We start from the raw sequence: 18744 nt of genomic DNA, 5'->3' as shown, positions 1-18744 counted from the left end.
CATAAAATGGGCAGAAGATATGAACAGACACTTTTCCAATGAAGACATACAAATGGCTAACAGACACATGAAAAAATGTTCAAAATCATTAGCCATCAGGGAAATTCAAATCAAAACCACACTGAGATACCACCTTACGCCAGTTAGAATGGCAAAGATAGACAAGGCAAGAAACAACAATTGTTGGAGAGGATGTGGAGAAAGGGGATCCCTCCTACATTGTTGGTGGGAATGCAAGTTGGTACAGCCACTCTGGAAAACAGTGTGGAGGTCCCTTAAAAAGTTAAAAATTGAACTACCCTATGACCCAGCCATTGCACTACTGGGTGTTTACCCCAAAGATACAGACGTAGTAAAGAGAAGGGCCATATGCACCCCAATGTTCATAGCTGCATTGTCCACAATAGCCAAATCATGGAAGGAGCCGAGATGCCCTTCAACAGATGACTGGATTAAGAAGCTGTGGTCCATATATACAATGGAATATTACTCAGCTATCAGAAAGAACGAATTCTCAACATTTGCTGCAACATGGACGGCACTGGAGGAGATAATGCTAAGTGAAATAAGTCAAGCAGAGAAAGACAATTATCATATGATTTCTCTCATCTATGGAACATAAGAACTAGGAGGATCGGTAGGGGAAGAAAGGGATAAAGAAAAGGGGGGTAATCAGAGGGGGGAATGAAACATGAGAGACTATGGACTGTGAGAGGCAAACTGAGGACTTCAGAGGGGAGGGGGTGGGGGAAGGGGATAGCCTGGTGATGGGTAGTAGGGAGGGCACGTATTGCATGGTGCACTGGGTGTTATACGCAACTAATGAAGCATCAAACTTCATCGGAATCTGGGGATGTACTGTATGGTGATTAACACAATATAATAAAATAAAATTAAAAAAAAAAAAAGAAAAACAAAACAGGAGACACCACAATTTCAGATTTCAAGCTATATTACAAAGCTGCAGTCATCCAGAAAGCATGGTACTGGCACCAAAACAGACACACACCTCAATGGAACAGAACTGAAAACCCAGAAATGGACCCACACTTGTATACAGGGTCAACTCATCCCTGACAAAGTAGGAAAGAATATCCAGTGAAATAAAGACAGTCTCTTCAACAAACGGTATGGGGGAAACTGGACAGCAAACATGCGGAAGAATGAAACTGGATGACTCTCTTACACCATACACAAAAATAAATCCAAAAATGGGTAAAAGACCTAAATGTGAGAAAGGACCTAAATGTGAGAAAGGAAACCATCAAAATCCTAAAGGAGAACAGCAACCTCTGTGACTTCGGCCATAGCAACTTCTTACTGGACACACTGCCACAGGCAAGAGAAACAAAGACAAAAATGAACTATTGAGACTTCATCAAGATAAAAAGCTTCTGCACAGCAAAGGAAACAGTCAACAAAACTAAAAGGCAGCCTAGGGAATGGGAGAAGATATTTTCAAATGACAAATCTAATAAAGGGTTAGTATCCAAAATCTATGAAGAACTTATCAAACTCAACATCCAAAAACCAAATAATCCAGTTGAGAAATGGGCAGAAGACATGAACAGATACTTTTCCAAAGAAGACATCAGGATGGTTAATAGACCAACGAAAAGATGTTCAACATCACTCATCACCAATCAGGGAGCTACAAATCAAAACCACAATGAGATACCACCTCACACCGGGTCAGAGTGGTTACAATTAACAACACAAGAAACAACAGGTGTTGGTGAGGATGCAGAAAAATGGGAATCCTCTTGCACTGTTGGTGGGAATGCAAACTGGTGCAGCCACCCTGGAAGAGAGTGTGGAGCTTCCTCAAAAAATTAAAAATAGAGCTACCCTACAACCCAGCAATTGCCCCACTAGGTCTTTATCCAAAGGACTAGAAAACCAAAGGATTAAAAAATACAGGTTCGAAGGGGTACATGCACCCCAAGGTTTACAGCAGCATTATGAACAAGAGCCAAACTATGGAAAGTGCCCCAATGTTCATCAATTGATGAACGGGTAAGGAAGAGGTGGTATATATATCATGTATGTATAACATATATACATATGTGTGTGTATGTATATATATGCGTGTGTATATACACACGCATATAATGGTCTATTAACTCACCCATCAAAAAAGAATGAAATCTTGCCATTTGCAACGACATGGATGGGAGCTAGAGTGTACTATGCTAAGCAAAATAAGTCATTCAGAAAAAGACAAAATACCATATGATTTTACTTACATGTGGAATTTAACAAAACAGATGAATGCAGGGGGAGAAGAAAAGAGAGAGGGAAACAAAAGGTAAGAGACTCTTAAAGGTAGAGAACAAACTGAGGGTTAATGGAGGGAGGTGGGTGGATGGGTGATGGACATTAAGAAAGGGCACTTGTTATGAAGGATTATGAAGGGTGTTGTATTTAAGGGATGAACCACTGAATTCTACCCCTGAAACTAATGTTGCACCGTATATGTTAACTACCTAGAATTTAAATAAAAATTTGAAAAGAGAAAAAAAAATTCAACATCCACTTGTGATAAAAATTTAGAGTCAACAGGAACTGAGGGGAGGTTCCTCAACCCGGTAAAGCACATCCGCCAAAACCTACATTAAAACCACATTTCTAGACACAGTACTGAAGGCTTTCCTCCATAATGTATCAATAAAGAAAAAAAATACAAAAAAATTACTCAGCTATTTTTTAAACTTCAAGGATCTGTGTTGTAAAGAAGTAATTACAGATTTAATATTGTTGCAAATGAAAGTAAAACCATGGAAAATACTGAAATAAAATGGGGGTGAATGAGTTAGGTGTGAAAAAGCCCTTACTAAGGATTAAATTGAAAGCAAAACCTCCACAAAATAATCCATTCAAATGACATAAAAAGGTCTTGAATGGCATGTACACACACACACACACACACACAGATAAAAGTCTGGTTGAAAAAAGCTGAAGGACACTTGAACATAATATATTTGCACTGCTTACTTCTGTCAATCCATAAGAAACTCTTTAAACAAAACCGGGAACAATATTGCATCTCATAAAATGAGCAAGAACACGCTTTTTAAAAAAGGACCAACAAACATTTTTAAAGATACCAACCTCAGTAACAGTGAAATAAATGGAAAAAAGCTATTGTCCTTTTTTTTTTTTTTTTAAGGGAGAGGGAAGGAGGCGGTATTATTGCAGTAAAGATTTGAAAGGCCTAACTAAGCCCAGTGACCGGCCAGGTTTGTGAAAATGGCCAGTCTTAGAACTGTTGATGGGGATATAAAATGGTACAACTTTTCTAGGAAATAGTTTCCAGCATAGACCCAACAACAACGTAGCTATCAGTTATAATTTATATGCATCAGTCGTGTGACACTGTGACGTGAAGTGTCCTGCATCCACCATCCTGTCTTGTCCCCACCACAAACCTAGAGGATGGGTTTTATTTTCATCCCGATTTTCAAAATGACATAACTGAGATGAAACATTAAGGAACTTTCTAGAATCAACACAGACTAAGGGGAGGAATTCAAGTGCAGGCAAACTAATTCCAGTGTCTATGATCTTCATTAATTATATGCTTTTATCCTACCTCACATTTAAACCCGAGTAGTCTTTAACCCAGTTTTTGTTTTTGTTTTACTATTATTTTTATTTAAAATCAATTATTTAACATATAGTATATTATTAGTTTCAGAGGTAGAGGTCAGGGATTCATCAGTTGCATATAACACCCAGTGCCCATCACATCATGTGCCCTCCTTAATGCCCAACACCAAATTATCCCAGCCCCCTAGCCCCCTCCCCTCCAGCAACCCTCAGTTTACTATGACCAAGAGTCTCTTACGGTTTGTCTCCCTCTCTGGTTTTGTCTTATGTTTCCCTCCCTCCCCCATGCTCCCGTTTTTTTAACCCAGTTTAAAAAAAAAAAAATTAAGCATAACTGAAAAAGGTAAAAGATATGCACCAGGATGCTGATTAAAGTATAGTGAAACCTGAAAACATCTTACATGTCCATCAGTATGGGACCGATTAAATAGATTTGGTTGAAATATACATTCCAGTAACATAAAGCTTTTTCAAATGATGGTAAAGATATTTATTGAAAGATATATTCAAAACCATTTCTTATAAAAACAAATTCCTAAGCAAATTTATTATGATCTCATTTACATTAAATTCCAGACCTATAGTACAGACATCTATATGCATATATGTAGATAAGGTGAGATGTTTGAAAACATATCCACCAAGATTTTATTAATGTGAATGTAAGTGATCAACTTTCCTTGAAATCTTTGGTTTAAAATTTTTTACACCGTACTTTTAATGAAAGCCCGTCACAGCATGGATTTTGGAATAAGATTTCATTCCTACCATGGCCTGTGTTGGCAAGTTTTTTAAATCTCTCTCATCTTCAGATGCTTTACTTATAAGATAGAGATAATAACACCTCACACAAAGACCTAGTGAGAAAAAATTTAAATAATATCCATAAAATGCTCCTACAGTGTTCACTCAAGGAGTTCAATAAATGGCTAATCAATTTGCCTGGAAAAGCTTTTTGCACATCCTTGTCAAGCTTCCCAACCAAACGGCGAACTGTAAAATCTTCCAACATCATGGACTCTCCACACGAAGGTCCAGTCAAGGAAACACGGGCCCAGTTCGGTCTCCCCCACCCCCGGGCGTTTAAGATCTCCACCTGCGGCTCATGAAAAATGAAGACAGGCACAGAACACTTGCCCTGAAACAGCGCCCCCTTGCGGGCAGCCGCGAAGGAACCCTCTCTGAAAGCCTTTGGCTCACCTGTTTCCATATGTTGTCTACTACACCCGCGCAACCTGGGCTCCTGTCTGCTCTAAGTCCACGAACATACCCACGTCCCGAGTGTGCCAAATCATGAAATTTCCAGAGTATGCAAACTGCACAGTTTTAACAAGCGCCGGGAGGCCCCATTCCCCAGTAACCCGACGCCGTGTGAGAAGACATCACCATGAAAGACAAATTCAGACAGCGCCTAAATGGATTAGGAGCATTTGCAGAGCTACCCTGGTCTCTCTCCTTAGTCAAAAACTCTCATTAAAATAAATGAGCCTGCTCATTTCAGAAGAATAAAAAAAAAAAAAAAGTTTGGGGCATCGAGTTGGAAGAGCAGTTCATTCCCGCTCATCAAAAGGAGCCGAAATCCTTCTCCTTAACACCCACAGCTGCACATCACACTCAGCCCATCTCTCCTTATTAATGTTCTTATTAAATGTATTCCGTCCATCTGTATTCAAACTCATCTTTTTTTTTCCCCTTCTGAAACACCATTTCACTTCTGATGTAGGAAATAATTACATTTGTTTATCTCCGGCTAATGCCACGGTGAGTTCAAAGCGGAGGAGAAAACTGCGGGTTACTGCCTTGCCGGCAACGAGTAAGTTTCAAGTTCTCCCATCCCCCCATTCCCCCCAACACCGGGCTGCTGCTCTTGACTTCCAACTCCCCAGCTTCCGCACTCGCTCACGTTCCTTGGTGCACTGCCGAGCCCCACGTAAGATCCGCTTGCAATGTAAGAACATGTGGAGAAATTATGTGTTTTTGTCACACCCTATTAAACGGTATTCAAAACACAATGCCCCAGAAACTCAATTGATTGTAGGTTTTATAACCCTTTTCAGGGTAATGGAAACAATTCAGGACCATGAAAGAAAGGAAAGCTGGCGCAGCTGTGGGAATCTGGGGCCGCTCAGCTCAGCAGTCCTGTCCTGGCTGTTGGTGGTTACAGTTCAGCTGGATTCCATTCTTCTAGATCCTTGACAAATCATTGCAGATTAATGGGCTACAAAGTCTTCCCCCATTTCAGGCTGAGGAGGTGTTTCTTTGGACTGATTCTGAGTCAGGGTAGGGGGAGGCTGGGGCAACGTCAACAGGTAGGAAGATGGTTTCCAGCCACTGTGATATTATTGCGTGTATTTTTGTAGGTTTTTGTGTTTTTTGTTTTTTTTTTTGTTGTTTTTTGTTGTTTTGTTTTGGTTTGGTTTTTTTAAATGTCCAGCCACAGAATTATCCAAGCTCAAGAACCGGGAGGCACAGAGTTAAGGGACCCACAGCTCTCACAGTCCCCTTGCTGTCCCACCACAGTGACTCTTCTAGGGTGCATATAAAGAACGACTCAGGCTGCAAGCCCATGACTCCATCGCACTTTAGAATCACAAGGCTGTTGTGATGCTTTACAATTAAAAAGGAGCATGTGCCTCTCTTGGGCTGCCCAGGAACCCCCAGCTTCGGAGCCGTCTGGTCAGGCCATGCCTTGATCCTGTCACCTATCAAAAGCGATCACTCACTCAGTCATTACCTGCACGGCACGCTGCTCCATCAGAAAAACATCTGTGAACATTATTTGACAAATTGATCGCTAAATGAGCCATTAGGCTGAAGGGGCTTTCAGACTGCCTCTAGGAAGCCAGAGTGGCCTGCAGGAGAAAAATGCTTACAGATGCAAACCAGTGATTAGAAAAAGGGAGAAAGAACTCTTGTATCAGCGCTCCTGGGAGAGCGAGGGGGCCAGGGTGGGAAGGGGGGGGCAGGTGGCAATAAACCATGTCCTGCGAGAAAATCCACCTTCTCTAAAGGAAACGGTTTATTAGAAGCAGTAGTAAAACTGCTTAATTCCCTCAGCGCCTCAAGGGAGAAACCCAAGCCTTTGTGAACGGAGAGAGCGGGGAGCGGAGCCGGCGGCGCGCTCTTCCAGAAGGGAGAGCTAGGAAAACAACGTTAGTCATTTTACCATCCCCGCGTGCCAAGAGCCGACAGGTGTGCAGTTTACTATTGTTCTGACAGGCAGCCAGATACCGCCGCTGTGAGTTCAGCCTCTCTACCAGCGTGTGGGAGAAAACAGCTGTCTCCCTGGCTCAGGGTACAAGGAGAGGAGCCAGGGAGGGGGGGCGGGAGGGACACAGGGACACTGGGACACGGCTTTCTTCCCCATTAGCCCCCGTTGCAAGGCTTTGATTCACCAACTGAAAACACACGGTCTTCCTGAGAAACGTATGACATACGGCCAGGTTCCTGCCACTGGCTCCAAAAATAGCCCACAAACCATTCAGGGAGACTTCAAGGCAAACAAAGGTCGAGAGACGCAGAGGTTCGATTGTACCGGACCAGTAAGAAGGAGGCCCTTCAGGAAATGCCTTTTATAAATCCTGCGGGTCTCATACTGCTGACAGATGTTTGTGATTTAGGGGGGGGAAAAAAGAATCTTGAATCAAGAGAGAGGTTATTTTGATCCAAAATGATGTGTTTTCCTGTCTTGCTTGGAATGGAAATGATGCGAGTGCCAAATTCCCTGGCGACAGGAAGGAAAGGCCCACAGGACGTCACGAGCGCCAGATGCAGTAGCTCGAAGACTTTGAGACTATAGTCGCCAAGACGCCTTCTGGGCTGAGGTATGAAAGGCTCACCCAGCGTCACGAGGTATTGTCTTCTCCTTGAACGAAGGACAAGAACCAGACATCTGTCCTGCATCTATGGCTCTCTCGCTTGAAAATTCGGGGAATACCAATAAAATCGACGCTGCTTCTATTTACAAGGGAGAAAATGGATCCCTTCCAACCATACATGGAACTTGAGACAACGCTGGCTTTCTCCCAAAAGCCCAGGTATTTTTCTAATAAAAGCAGCAACTTCAAACGACTCTCAACTCATGACCTAATGGTACAATCACACACCGAACCCCTTCGGCTCACCCTGGAACACCCTCGCCCAATCCTGTCAGGCTAACATAAGCTAGAGGGATTGAATTACCCACCAAAACAAGCCAATTTCAAGTTAAGAACAGAGAGTCTCCCCTCTAACAGCCTCTTTTCAGGGCCACAAAGTTTAATCCACTTACTTCCTTTACCAAACCGAAACATTCCAATTCACACGCCTGATAAATACATGCTTAAGATTTCACGTACTTTTTCTCCAGGTTCCGTGACAGAACAGGGGATGGTCCTTCACACAGGGCTCTGGGGGCTCTTCACAACCTTGCTTTCCCAGGCATTAAGCACCGAGGGGGAGGAGGAAAAGAAGGCAGGAAGAACGAGGAACGGCAATGCGCAAATCCTTTCCCTGCCCCTGAAGTAACTTTCTAGGCCCAAGATGGAGCCGCTCCTGCCTGGGATGCCACGTGGGCCAAACCGAAACAGGTTTTCCAGTTCCTGTAAATGCTCTGCTTGACCAGAAACACATCATGGGGAGTCAGCCAATCACCAAACGGCAAGCCAACCTGGGCCTAATCACCTCAACACGGTTGACTACTGGCTCCGGCCAATCAGGTGTTTTCTATTTGTCTCTTTCTTGTTTTTCATTCTTTATCCTCTAAGAGCTTCCCACCCAAGGAGACTGTCCTGTTCATAAACTGTTCGGTAAAGTTTGTATGTATCATCTAAGTTGTTGCTCACAGGGCCACCTGGGTGGCTCAGTCAGTAAGCGTCTACATTCAGCTCAGGCCCTGATCCCAGGGTCCTGGGATCGAGTTCCACATCGGGCTCCCTGCTCAGTGGTGAGCCTGCTTCTCCCTCTCCCACTCCCACTCCCCCTGCTTGTCAACCCTCTCTTGCTATCTCTCTCTGTCAAATAAATTAAAAAATTTTTTAAATTGTTCCTCATCGTTTTTTTGTTTTTCACACTGTGAACTATTCTCTTATTTTATATCTCCCTTGAATCCTGGGGGGAGTCTTTGGAAAAATCTTTCCATACAATGTCTTCTCAGATGGAACTATGAGGAGGTTGGTTAAGAGAGTATAAGTTATGAAAAAAGAATAAATTATGATAAATGAACTGTTATGAATGGTTATTCATAACAGTTATTACATAACCATTCAAATGGAAGCATTTACATGCTTTAAAACATTGTTGGCACTACTGCTTTTGGCCAACATGGCGTAACAGGGAGCAGATTTACCTTCTGTTAAATACAAGATGGAGACCAGACTTGAGAATTCCCAGAGCAGAAAAGACCATTTAAACCATGTTAAGCAAAACTAAATCTATCTTATTTCATGTACATAAAGCAAAACTTAAGTTATTTCTTTTAAATGTCAGACAATCATAAAAGAAATTTAAGTCATCTTCCTTCTTTGACTTTGAAGGCTCCCAGTTTGCAATTTGATCTTCTATGCACAACAAACCTTCCAAATACTATTTATTGATTTGGTGATTTTAATTTTGCTATTTCTGAATAGTGGGACCAAAGAAGACTCCCCCCAACAATTCTGAGGCCAGGGATGCCTGGGTGGCTCAGCTGGTTAAGCATCTGCCTTCAGCTCAGATCATGATCTCGGGGTCCGGGATAGAGCGCCACGTTGGGCTCCCTGCTCAGCAGGGAACCTGCTTCCTACCCCCCTCCCACCCCTTCCCCTGTCTGTCAAATAAATAAATAAAATCTTAAATAATAATAACAATAATAATAATTCTGAGACCAGTGAGCAAGCAAGTGCTGGTTCAGAGGCCACTGGGTCCCCTGCTTTCTTACCTATATTAGTGTTTGAGGATTTCTTTTGGATCTGATCTCGGCTTTGTTTTGAATTCTCCACTTTTATTTATTTTTTTTAAGATTTTATTTATTTATTTATTTATTTATATGAAGGACAGAGAGAGAGACCACAAGCAGGCAGAGAGGCAGGCAGAAGGAGAGGGAGAAGCAGGCTTCCCGCTGAGCAAGGAGCCCAACATGGGGCTCAATCCCAGCACCCTGGGATCAGGACCTGAGCCGAAGGCAGATGCCTAACCACAGAGCCACTCAGGCCCCCATGAATTCTCCACTTTTATGGTGCATTCTTCTATCTTGTTTGTTGAGGTTTTTGGGGAAGTCGCCCTACTTTTTTCAAAAGACGGGAAAACACATGATTCCCTATGTTCTGTAAAAGCTATTAAGAAAGAGGCTCCCTCATGTTAAGGTGTCTTAGGGAATGAAAAGGCAAAGATGGGTTCCACCTGGTCTGCAATTCTTTCTCCACTTTCCTCAAAAGCTGCTTCCTACATGTGTGACCACCGTGGACCAGGATCTTCTGCCTTTTTGGAAAATGGGTGAACTTTCAGATAATTTAAAACTGTGGAGGCCACCTTGGGGAACCTTAAACTTCAGGCAAGACAATCCACCTTAAGGGGAGTCTTGAAAAGAGAGAATCTCAAACCTCTGTGAGATGCTGGAATACATACTTTGATTGGGTTGCAGAAGCTTCTGAAAGACAAAAGGACTCCACAACTAGCTTCTCTACAAGAATCCTCAAGTAATTCAGGTGTCCTTGACCTAGTCCATCTGTCAGAAACACAATATGGATTCAGCTGTTCTTTTGAAATGTGTATTATTGTACCTGAAACATGGCTAAAATTTTTTGACAGAAGCTCTAAGATCTGTTTGTGTCTATGTGTTTATGTATATCTACGAAGGTAAATATATTATGTATATGTGGTATTTTTAAAGAGTTCTATTTAATTGTTGTAAAGAAAAATTGGCTTATATTGACTGGGCATTCCTAAAACTCTCAGAAATATGGAAAGTAACCCGAGTGTTTTGCAAGTTCACATGATCTGAGATCACCTTTGAGACATAAAAGCTAGTGTCAGTTTGTTAGTTTAAGAAAAGCAGGCGAGGGGCGCCTGGGTGGCACAGCGGTTAAGCGTCTGCCGTCGGCTCAGGGCGTGATCCCGGCGTTATGGGATCGAGCCCCGGGGTGGGGGATCGGGATAGGCCGGTGATGGGTAGTAAGGAGGGCACGTATTGCATGGTACACTGGGTGTTATACGCAAATAACGAATCATGGAAATTTACATCAAAAACTGAAAAAAAAAAAGAAAAGAAAAGCAGGCGAGTCCTCAGAGTTGTCAACCTTAAGTGTAATGCAAATATACAGCTTTTTCTTCCTGGGCTTAGTAGTCAAATAAGCTCATGTTATCTCTGTGTTATAAAATTGGCCAACAACAAACTGAGGGCTTCAGAGGGGAGGGGGGTGGGGGATCGGGATAGGCCGGTGATGGGTAGTAAGGAGGGCACGTATTGCATGGTACACTGGGTGTTATACGCAAATAACGAATCATGGAAATTTACATCAAAAACTGGGAGTGCACTGTATGGTGACTAACATAATAAAAAATATTATTTTTAAAAAATTGGCCAACAAGAAAAATAACTTGATGGTTAGATGTTTGATGTCTAATCCAAGCATAATTTTTTAAAAACCAATGCAAATAGATGTAAATAAGATAAGTTTATGCCAACTTAAACTAAATAATGGATATTCATTGAATATCTAGATCATTTCCCAGAAAGATAATATGCAGAGACAGCTGCTAAATATAGATTTATTTACTTTTGACTTCTTAATTTTGTACAGAGAGACAAAAGATACTTGGGTCTATCAACAAATGTGTGTTAGGTCAAATAAAAAAATGTACTATGAAAAACATGTATCTCTAAGAATTATACATTTTATAATTAGATATTTAGAAATTTGTTAACCTATACAGGATGCAAATATGTGATAGTTCGCAATTGCCTGCTCCTAGTTTTCACTGTAAATGTTATTGATGGCTAAAATTAATAATCAATATGTAAAACTACCAGCAACTGCTTTGTTTAGAGCAAAGGGAACCCACTGTGTATACAAACTATGGGAAGAAAATGGGATGTATTTTTATATGAAGAATATGCAAGGAAGAGGATGTGTTTTTGTGAAGGAAAAAGAGAGTAATGTTGTTTAACATAAAATCCGGTTGTTCCAGATTAAAGGAAAAGACTAAGACAAGACCTATATGGATATAAAATTGCAGAAAGTTTGCAGAAAAGCAATGTTATGTTATGTGGTCAAAGCTGGCTAAATTTAATTGATTTATTTAAAAGGATTATTTTTAATGAGGTCGATGATGTGCCAATAAAAGATAGAGTTTCATTTCTTCTCTGTTAAAGCCACAGAACTTCTAGATTATTGGTCCACTCTTTTAAAAAGACGATAAAAGATTTTTCTTTATATTTAATGTAATCTACCCAGGAAACAAGGATTCTTTGTCTTACGAAAATATTTCCTGTGTGCCACCATTGCCTTCGTCAGGTCTTAGATTCCTTAGAAACACCGAGCCTTTACTATTTTAAAAAGAACTAAGGTGTTTTACAACTAGGTAACTTTCTGTATTTGCCTGTGAAATCATTCAGTTGCCACTTTGGTTGAGTGAATGACCAAGTATTTAATGACCCATGATCCTATTTGGTCCAGTATTTTAAATCTTTTGACATTTTTAACAAACTTTCCCAAATCAAATTCTGAACGAAATATTTTTGACCTTGAATTAATTGGAATTTTCCAGAGGGTTTCTGGAAGATCTCAAAATAATTTTTTTTTCACCTTATAAAAGGGAAATGTTAATTGATTTGGGCTTATTTGATAGGTTAAATTTTATGGGAAACAATGTCAAATGAAAAGTAATGTTCAACCTTCTTCAATTATACCTACATGGGTGTGTACTGTTAATGTAAATGTTCTGGAAATTATATGACGACCCCAATAATCTGGTACATCCTAGTATAATATCAATTATAATGCCAGTTATTATTCTACAATATTGTATATCACAAAAACATTGTTTCTCAGTGGCATCATTTTCTTGGTGAACCCACACCACCTCCTTAACCAGGACACTGTTAAGTCTTTTGTCACTCACAGTTACTGGCTTACTCTTGTTTTTTGTCTAAAAGCATTTATACTCAACTACAGGCAGACATGCGTCATCTTCAAAGAGATTCGTGGAAAAGACTCTGAGAAGTACTCTAGAATGTAGGGTTCTGATAACCTTAAGAGAGTAACACTGTAACTGGGTGAGAATTTCTCAAACTCTGATGGACTGCTGAATTGACTCATAAGACTGCTAAGCCATGATCTAGCAAAACAAAAATTAATCACATGACACTGAGTAAACTGATGAAGATGATTATAAATGTGATTTCATTTAAACCACTGCTGGTTCTTTAAAGTTTTTTTTTTTTTTCCAGATTGAATGGATGCCTTTTTCTCCTCTCTTTTTTTTTTTTTAAAAGATTTTCTTTATTTATTTGACAGAGATAGAGACAGCCAGCGAGAGAGGGAACACAAGCAGGCGGAGAGGGAGAGGAAGAAGCAGGCTCATAGCGGAGGAGCCTGATGTGGGGCGATCCCATAACGCCGGGATCACGCCCTGAGCCGAAGGCAGACGCTTAACCGCTGTGCCACCCAGGCGCCCCTCTCCTCTCTTTTAAGCTATCTATAACTTAATGACAATTTGATAAAGTATGCTTTTGTAAACAAAAGTTGGAACATTTTCCTTTCTCTCCCTACTGAATCTCTCCAGAATTCGGAGACTCTTATTAAATATTCTTGTTTCTCATGATAATATATGTATTTACATAAATTCAGTAAGAATCTGTTCTCCTGGTAACCGGACACAACTAGATTAAGTCTCTGGATGGCTTCATAGCTTAAAGAGATTTTAAAGGTTTAACCTGAGATTTCTTATTACCACACAATTTTAAAACACTAAGGTTGACTTTATGAAGCCAAAAAAATATCTTGGTTATTACCAAAGCCTGGCCTGAAATGTCATACTTGAAGATATGCATAGAATCATGATTCTTAACTACATTTATGTAAATAATCAAGCCAGCTTTAAACAAAGTAGACTTATTTTACAAATTAGTTTCATTTGAAATGATTAAAAAAAATGGGATGACTGAAAGCAAAATTTATCAATGGAAAACTATAGTATATCCATTATCAAATTCTAGCTTTGTTAAGTGTCTTTTAAAGTTTTGTTATCTCCTTAAAACCTTTGGAGAAATCACCACAACAGCTCACATATGGACAAGTTTCATGCCTCTTGCTGCATGGGCTGATCAAGAAAGCTAAACAGAACACCAGATGATATCAAAAACAGTCAAACTACAAACGAGGAAAATCCCATCATATGAAAACTGTCATCCTCATTCCACCATCTAAAGATGCCTTGAACTCAAATCTAGGAATTTTCCCAACTGTGTGCTCTCTGAACTGAAAAACTGAGTTTAGAATTGACTCCAACTATTAACTTCTGTTTTTCTTTCACTGTCATAGAAAATTCTCATTACATTATCTGACTGCTCGCATCATACAGAGTTCTTATTTAGGTGAAAGCTTACCTGCAACACTGTTTCATCAAATAAAGCATCCTCACGTTCACCCTGTCCTAAGTAATCATAAGGATAAGTGAATGCTAACACATCAAGTTGTCCCTGTGTAAGTAAAAGACAAAACAAATCAAAACAAAAAACCAAAACTACAACAACAATAACAAACCAGATTGACTTAAAAGGGCAAAAGCTCATTTTGATTTTAACCCATCTGAGTTATTTAGTTGGTTAAATCTTAGCCCCTGGAAATCTCTGCTCTGGAGAATTATTCTCATTATAATAGTCATATTAGCCTCTCTAGTGTATTGTATCCTTTCAAGGGTTTTAAATGCCTTTTGGCAGCCACTCACACATCAAATGATACCCATCAGGATTAGACGACCTGGAAAAAATCAATGGTCTGACCACCCATGTCCATGATAATGGTACCTCTGTTGGTAGCAGCAACTACATGACCCCCTGTCCTAAGGACTCAACTAGAAGAAACAAGGAACACAAGGCTCTTCGGCATCAATGGTGGGAACAGAGAGTAACACCGTACTAACTAGTCCTACTCTTCGCCTATTGAGAGAATGACCAAAAGGGGGGGGTTGTTAAAATTAAATCCAAAATGGAGGCTGGGCTTGAGAATTCCCTGAGCAGAAAAAAAAACATGTAAGCCACATCAACAAAACTAAGTCTATCTTCCTTAGTGAACGTAAAACTTCACTTAGGTTATTTCTTGTAAACATCTCTGACAATCATAAAAAAAAAAAAAGTGTCATCCTCATAAAAATGGTATGAGATAATCACTTTTAACCAATCCGCTGTTCTCTGGAAACCCCCATTGCAATAACCAATCACTGTAAAGGGTAAACAATTCCTCATTTGTCATTTCAAGCCATCCTGAAGTTCATGCCTCAGAGCTTCATATCTAATCAGTCTATGAATCTGAAAGCTTCCATTGTGGAAACTATCCTTATATGCACAATAGACTCTTACTAAATACTATTTATTGACTTATTTATTAAACACTATTTATCTATTAAACTATTTATCTACTAAACAGCATTGCTTGAATGTTGCTATTTCTGGATTTTTGATACCACCTACCTGCAACAAATCAAACACTAGACAAAATATGAAGCATCAGACTCTAGAACTCAAATAATAAATTCCAGAAGTCTCATGGAGAGAAAGTAAAGATGAAAATAACTGTTTAAAAGAAATCAAGATTTACTGTTCTGAGAGAAATAACTGTGATCCATGGCCTGATACAGTGCCTAGTACATACAGCTTAACAAGTAGGTGTTCATTGAGTCAATTAAATTTAAAAGCTAACAAAAAGTGACAAAAACAAGCTTTCTTAGTAACCATCAAAGTAGTGCAATTAGATATAAATCAGAGTCATGACCGTATTGAGAGAAAATGATGGTATGAGTCACAAGATTAAACAGGTGGTTCAGAGGTAAGAGCCTAGGTGAGTAATTTCCAGAGAAGTGGAAGGAAAGTCCCAGGTGATAAAGTTGCCCATAGAGGTCAAGAAGGCAGAGAGAGGTCTGGAGAATCGATGAGTCAAAGAAGGTTAAGTTTTAAAGCCAACAGATTAAAATCAGCCAAGAAAGATGGGGCAAGTATAACTCTGAGCACTTAAGTAAATTTCCTATTAAGAAGAGGGGGGCATGGCAGGAATGAGTTTAAATATTTCAGAACTGAAAACACTTTAATAAATGAACAACTCCTTCGAAAAGCTAATAAGTCTCAGATGAAGTTAAAAAGCAGAAAGGAACCCGAGGAATGGAAAATGATACTCCTCTCTGCGTACCCTTCGAGAAGGAAAGTTCCAAGGCCAAGAAACGCACTCATATCCATGGAGATGAAATCAAAACAACAAACAATGTTTTGTTTTCCACTTGTCAGATGGGCAATTATGTTAAAGTATTGACAATATCAAGCACTGGTGAGAAAGTGGAGAGGGCAGTCCTTTCCTATATTGCTTGAGGCGGGGGGTAGAGCTGGTACAGCCACACTAGAGAGCCACGGGCAGAATCCAGTGAGAGTGCAAATACCCACGTTCCAAAATTCAGGGAATCCATTTACTAATACAGCTGAGAGAAGTTCTTCCATCTGTGCTCAAGGATATGGAATGATGGAGTCTAGAGACGCCTCACAAAACAGAATCATATATGTGGCTTGCACAAAGATGTACTTTGCGTTATAGCTTGTAATAGTGGAAAATGGGAAACGACATAAATGTCCATCGAGAACTAAATATAAAAATAAAATATGGTGTATAAGGGTTCCTGGATGGTTCAGTCAGTTGGACGCCTGATTCTTTTTTTTTTTTTTAAGATTTTATTTATTTATCTGAAAGAGACAAAGGTAGTGAGAGAGAGCACAAGTGGGGAGGAGAGGGATAGCAGGCTCCCCAGTGAGCAGGGAACCTGATGCAGGACTCGATCCCAGCACCCTGGGATCATGACCTGAGCCGAAGGCAGATGCTTAACCCACTGTACCACCCAGGTGCCCCGTGTGCCTGACTCTTGATTTCAGCTGTGGTCATGGTCTCGGGGTCCTAGGATCGAAAGTGTGGGCTCTGTACTCAATGGGGAGTCTGCTTGAGGATTCTCTCTCTCCCTCTCCCTCCACTCCTACCCCCGCTCTCCCATGCATGTGCTCGCTCACTCTCTACCTCTCAAATAAATCTTTTTAAAAACGTGGCATATAATTATATGATAGAATTCAGTATAACAGTTCAAATGACGAGATCTACATATACCAGCAAGATTGGATTTTTTAAAAACACAGTATGATTTTCAAATAAAATGTGCAGCACGCTGCCTGAAGTATGGCCTCATTCCTATAAATTTAAAATTACAAAAATCCTACTGTTTACAGTTCAGAAATGATAGGCATGTATTTGAAAGCATAAGCAAGAGAGGAAAAAAGCACCGACCTCATGACAGTGGGTGCTTCGGGGAAGTCTGGGAAAGGCAACGAGCGTGGGTTCGGAGAGCTCCAGCTCTCTCTGTGATATTTCTTTTCTTTAAAAAAAAGAGAAAGAGGATGAAAATGTCAACAGTTACTAATTCTTGGTTTGTTGTGTGAATACATATTTATTATATCTGTATTCCCTTCCATTTAAAAAAATCTTCAAAAGCGAAAGCCATATAAGGCAACTTAAAATGAAAATAAAAAGTCAAAAAAAACCCAGAATCATTTTGGGATAAGAATTCATGACGTTGTTCAATTGGTTTTGAGAACAGTTTAGATTGAGAGCCAGAGTATGATCCTAACCTAGACAGAAAGTATGGATTTTTTTACAAGTGTGAATAAAGGAGAAAAAAAATACACACTATCTGGCCTCAATGAGGCATATTTAGAAGCATATACCTGCGCTCCCTCTGCATACAGTGGAAAACCTGCTATAAATCCCAGTTCATCCCCTAGGGCTCAAGGTTCTCTCTCCTTTCATGTTCTCAAAGAACCTTCTGTTTCTCCTTCTCCTCTTCCGTCCTCCATAATTAATCTCAACACCCTACATGGGATCATTTCTGTCAACCCACAAACATTCTTGTGTGTCCTCCTTTCAAAAAATCCTCCCTTGACTCCAACTGGCCCTCTGGCAACTGGCCCCATTTCTCTCTTCCTCTCATAGCTGTTTTAAGCTTTTCTGAGCTTAACTGTCTCTACCTTCTCACCTCCTATTCACTCATCCCTGACTCCAATGACTCATCCTTAACCTACCACTTGAATGTTCTCATTGCTAACCTCATTGAACACTTTTGTGTCTCTATCATACCAACCTTCCCTGGCCTTATTCTCCCCGCAAACGTCTCATTCAGTCTGGTATGTTAAAACACGCCCCCATATGCTGATAATGCCCAACGTTTATTTTCAGTCCAAGATTTTCTCTTCCATATTTGTTTATGTGGAACTGTAGGCTTTAAGTTTCTACTTGATATCTAGTAGGTGTCTTAATTTTAAAAGGTCAAAAGAAGAAATTCTTGATTCCCTGGTCCCAGACTCTATTCACCCTCCATCCGCCATTATCTCCAGTTGCACAAGCCCCAGAAGTGCTTAAACAGGCTTGCTCCTTCCCTTCTGATATACCCCCTGCTCATCACCTCTGTAATTTCGGTCCTGTGTTTCCAGAATCCGTCTAGAGTTCCTTCGCTTCCTTCCATACCTTCACCCCCATCCTGGTCCAAGCCACACTTATTCCTGCTCACACCATGACAAAGGCTCTCTGACTTGTGTTCTGACTTTCACTCTTGCCCTCTACAATCTATCTACTATCCACATCGCAGATAGACAGATCTTTTCAAAATACAAATCATGTTACTCCACACCCTAAATCTTTCAATGCTTCCCATTAACCCGAGAATAAATTCTGAAATCCTTAAAATGGCCTACAGGACCCTGCATGATCTAGCGACTAATTTCTTTCCCAACTTCAGCGTGTCCCACCTCTTTTTTTTTTTTTTAAGATTTTTTATTTATTTATTTATTCGACAGAGATAGAGACAGCCAGTGAGAGAGGGAACACAAGCACGGGGAGTGGGAGAGGAAGAAGCGGCTCATAGCGGAGGAGCCTGATG

General features: G+C 40.4%; 1 protein-coding gene across 1 annotated transcript in view; it reads right to left on the bottom strand.

The window, feature by feature from the left end:
* LOC117801424 overlaps nucleotides 1-18744 on the bottom strand; it is a 138584-nt gene that overhangs the window by 119564 nt on the left and 276 nt on the right. Inside the window, exon 2 of the mRNA XM_034655727.1 lies at nucleotides 14174-14266. Coding sequence (XP_034511618.1) covers nucleotides 14174-14266 — 93 coding nt within the window. The remainder of the gene's footprint in view (nucleotides 1-14173; nucleotides 14267-18744) is intronic.

This window comes from Ailuropoda melanoleuca, chromosome 3, assembly GCF_002007445.2.
Source record: "Ailuropoda melanoleuca isolate Jingjing chromosome 3, ASM200744v2, whole genome shotgun sequence".
Lineage (NCBI taxonomy): Eukaryota > Metazoa > Chordata > Mammalia > Carnivora > Ursidae > Ailuropoda > Ailuropoda melanoleuca.
The sequence above is the reverse complement of the archived record's forward strand: the minus strand, read 5'-3'. Positions and strand labels throughout refer to the sequence as shown.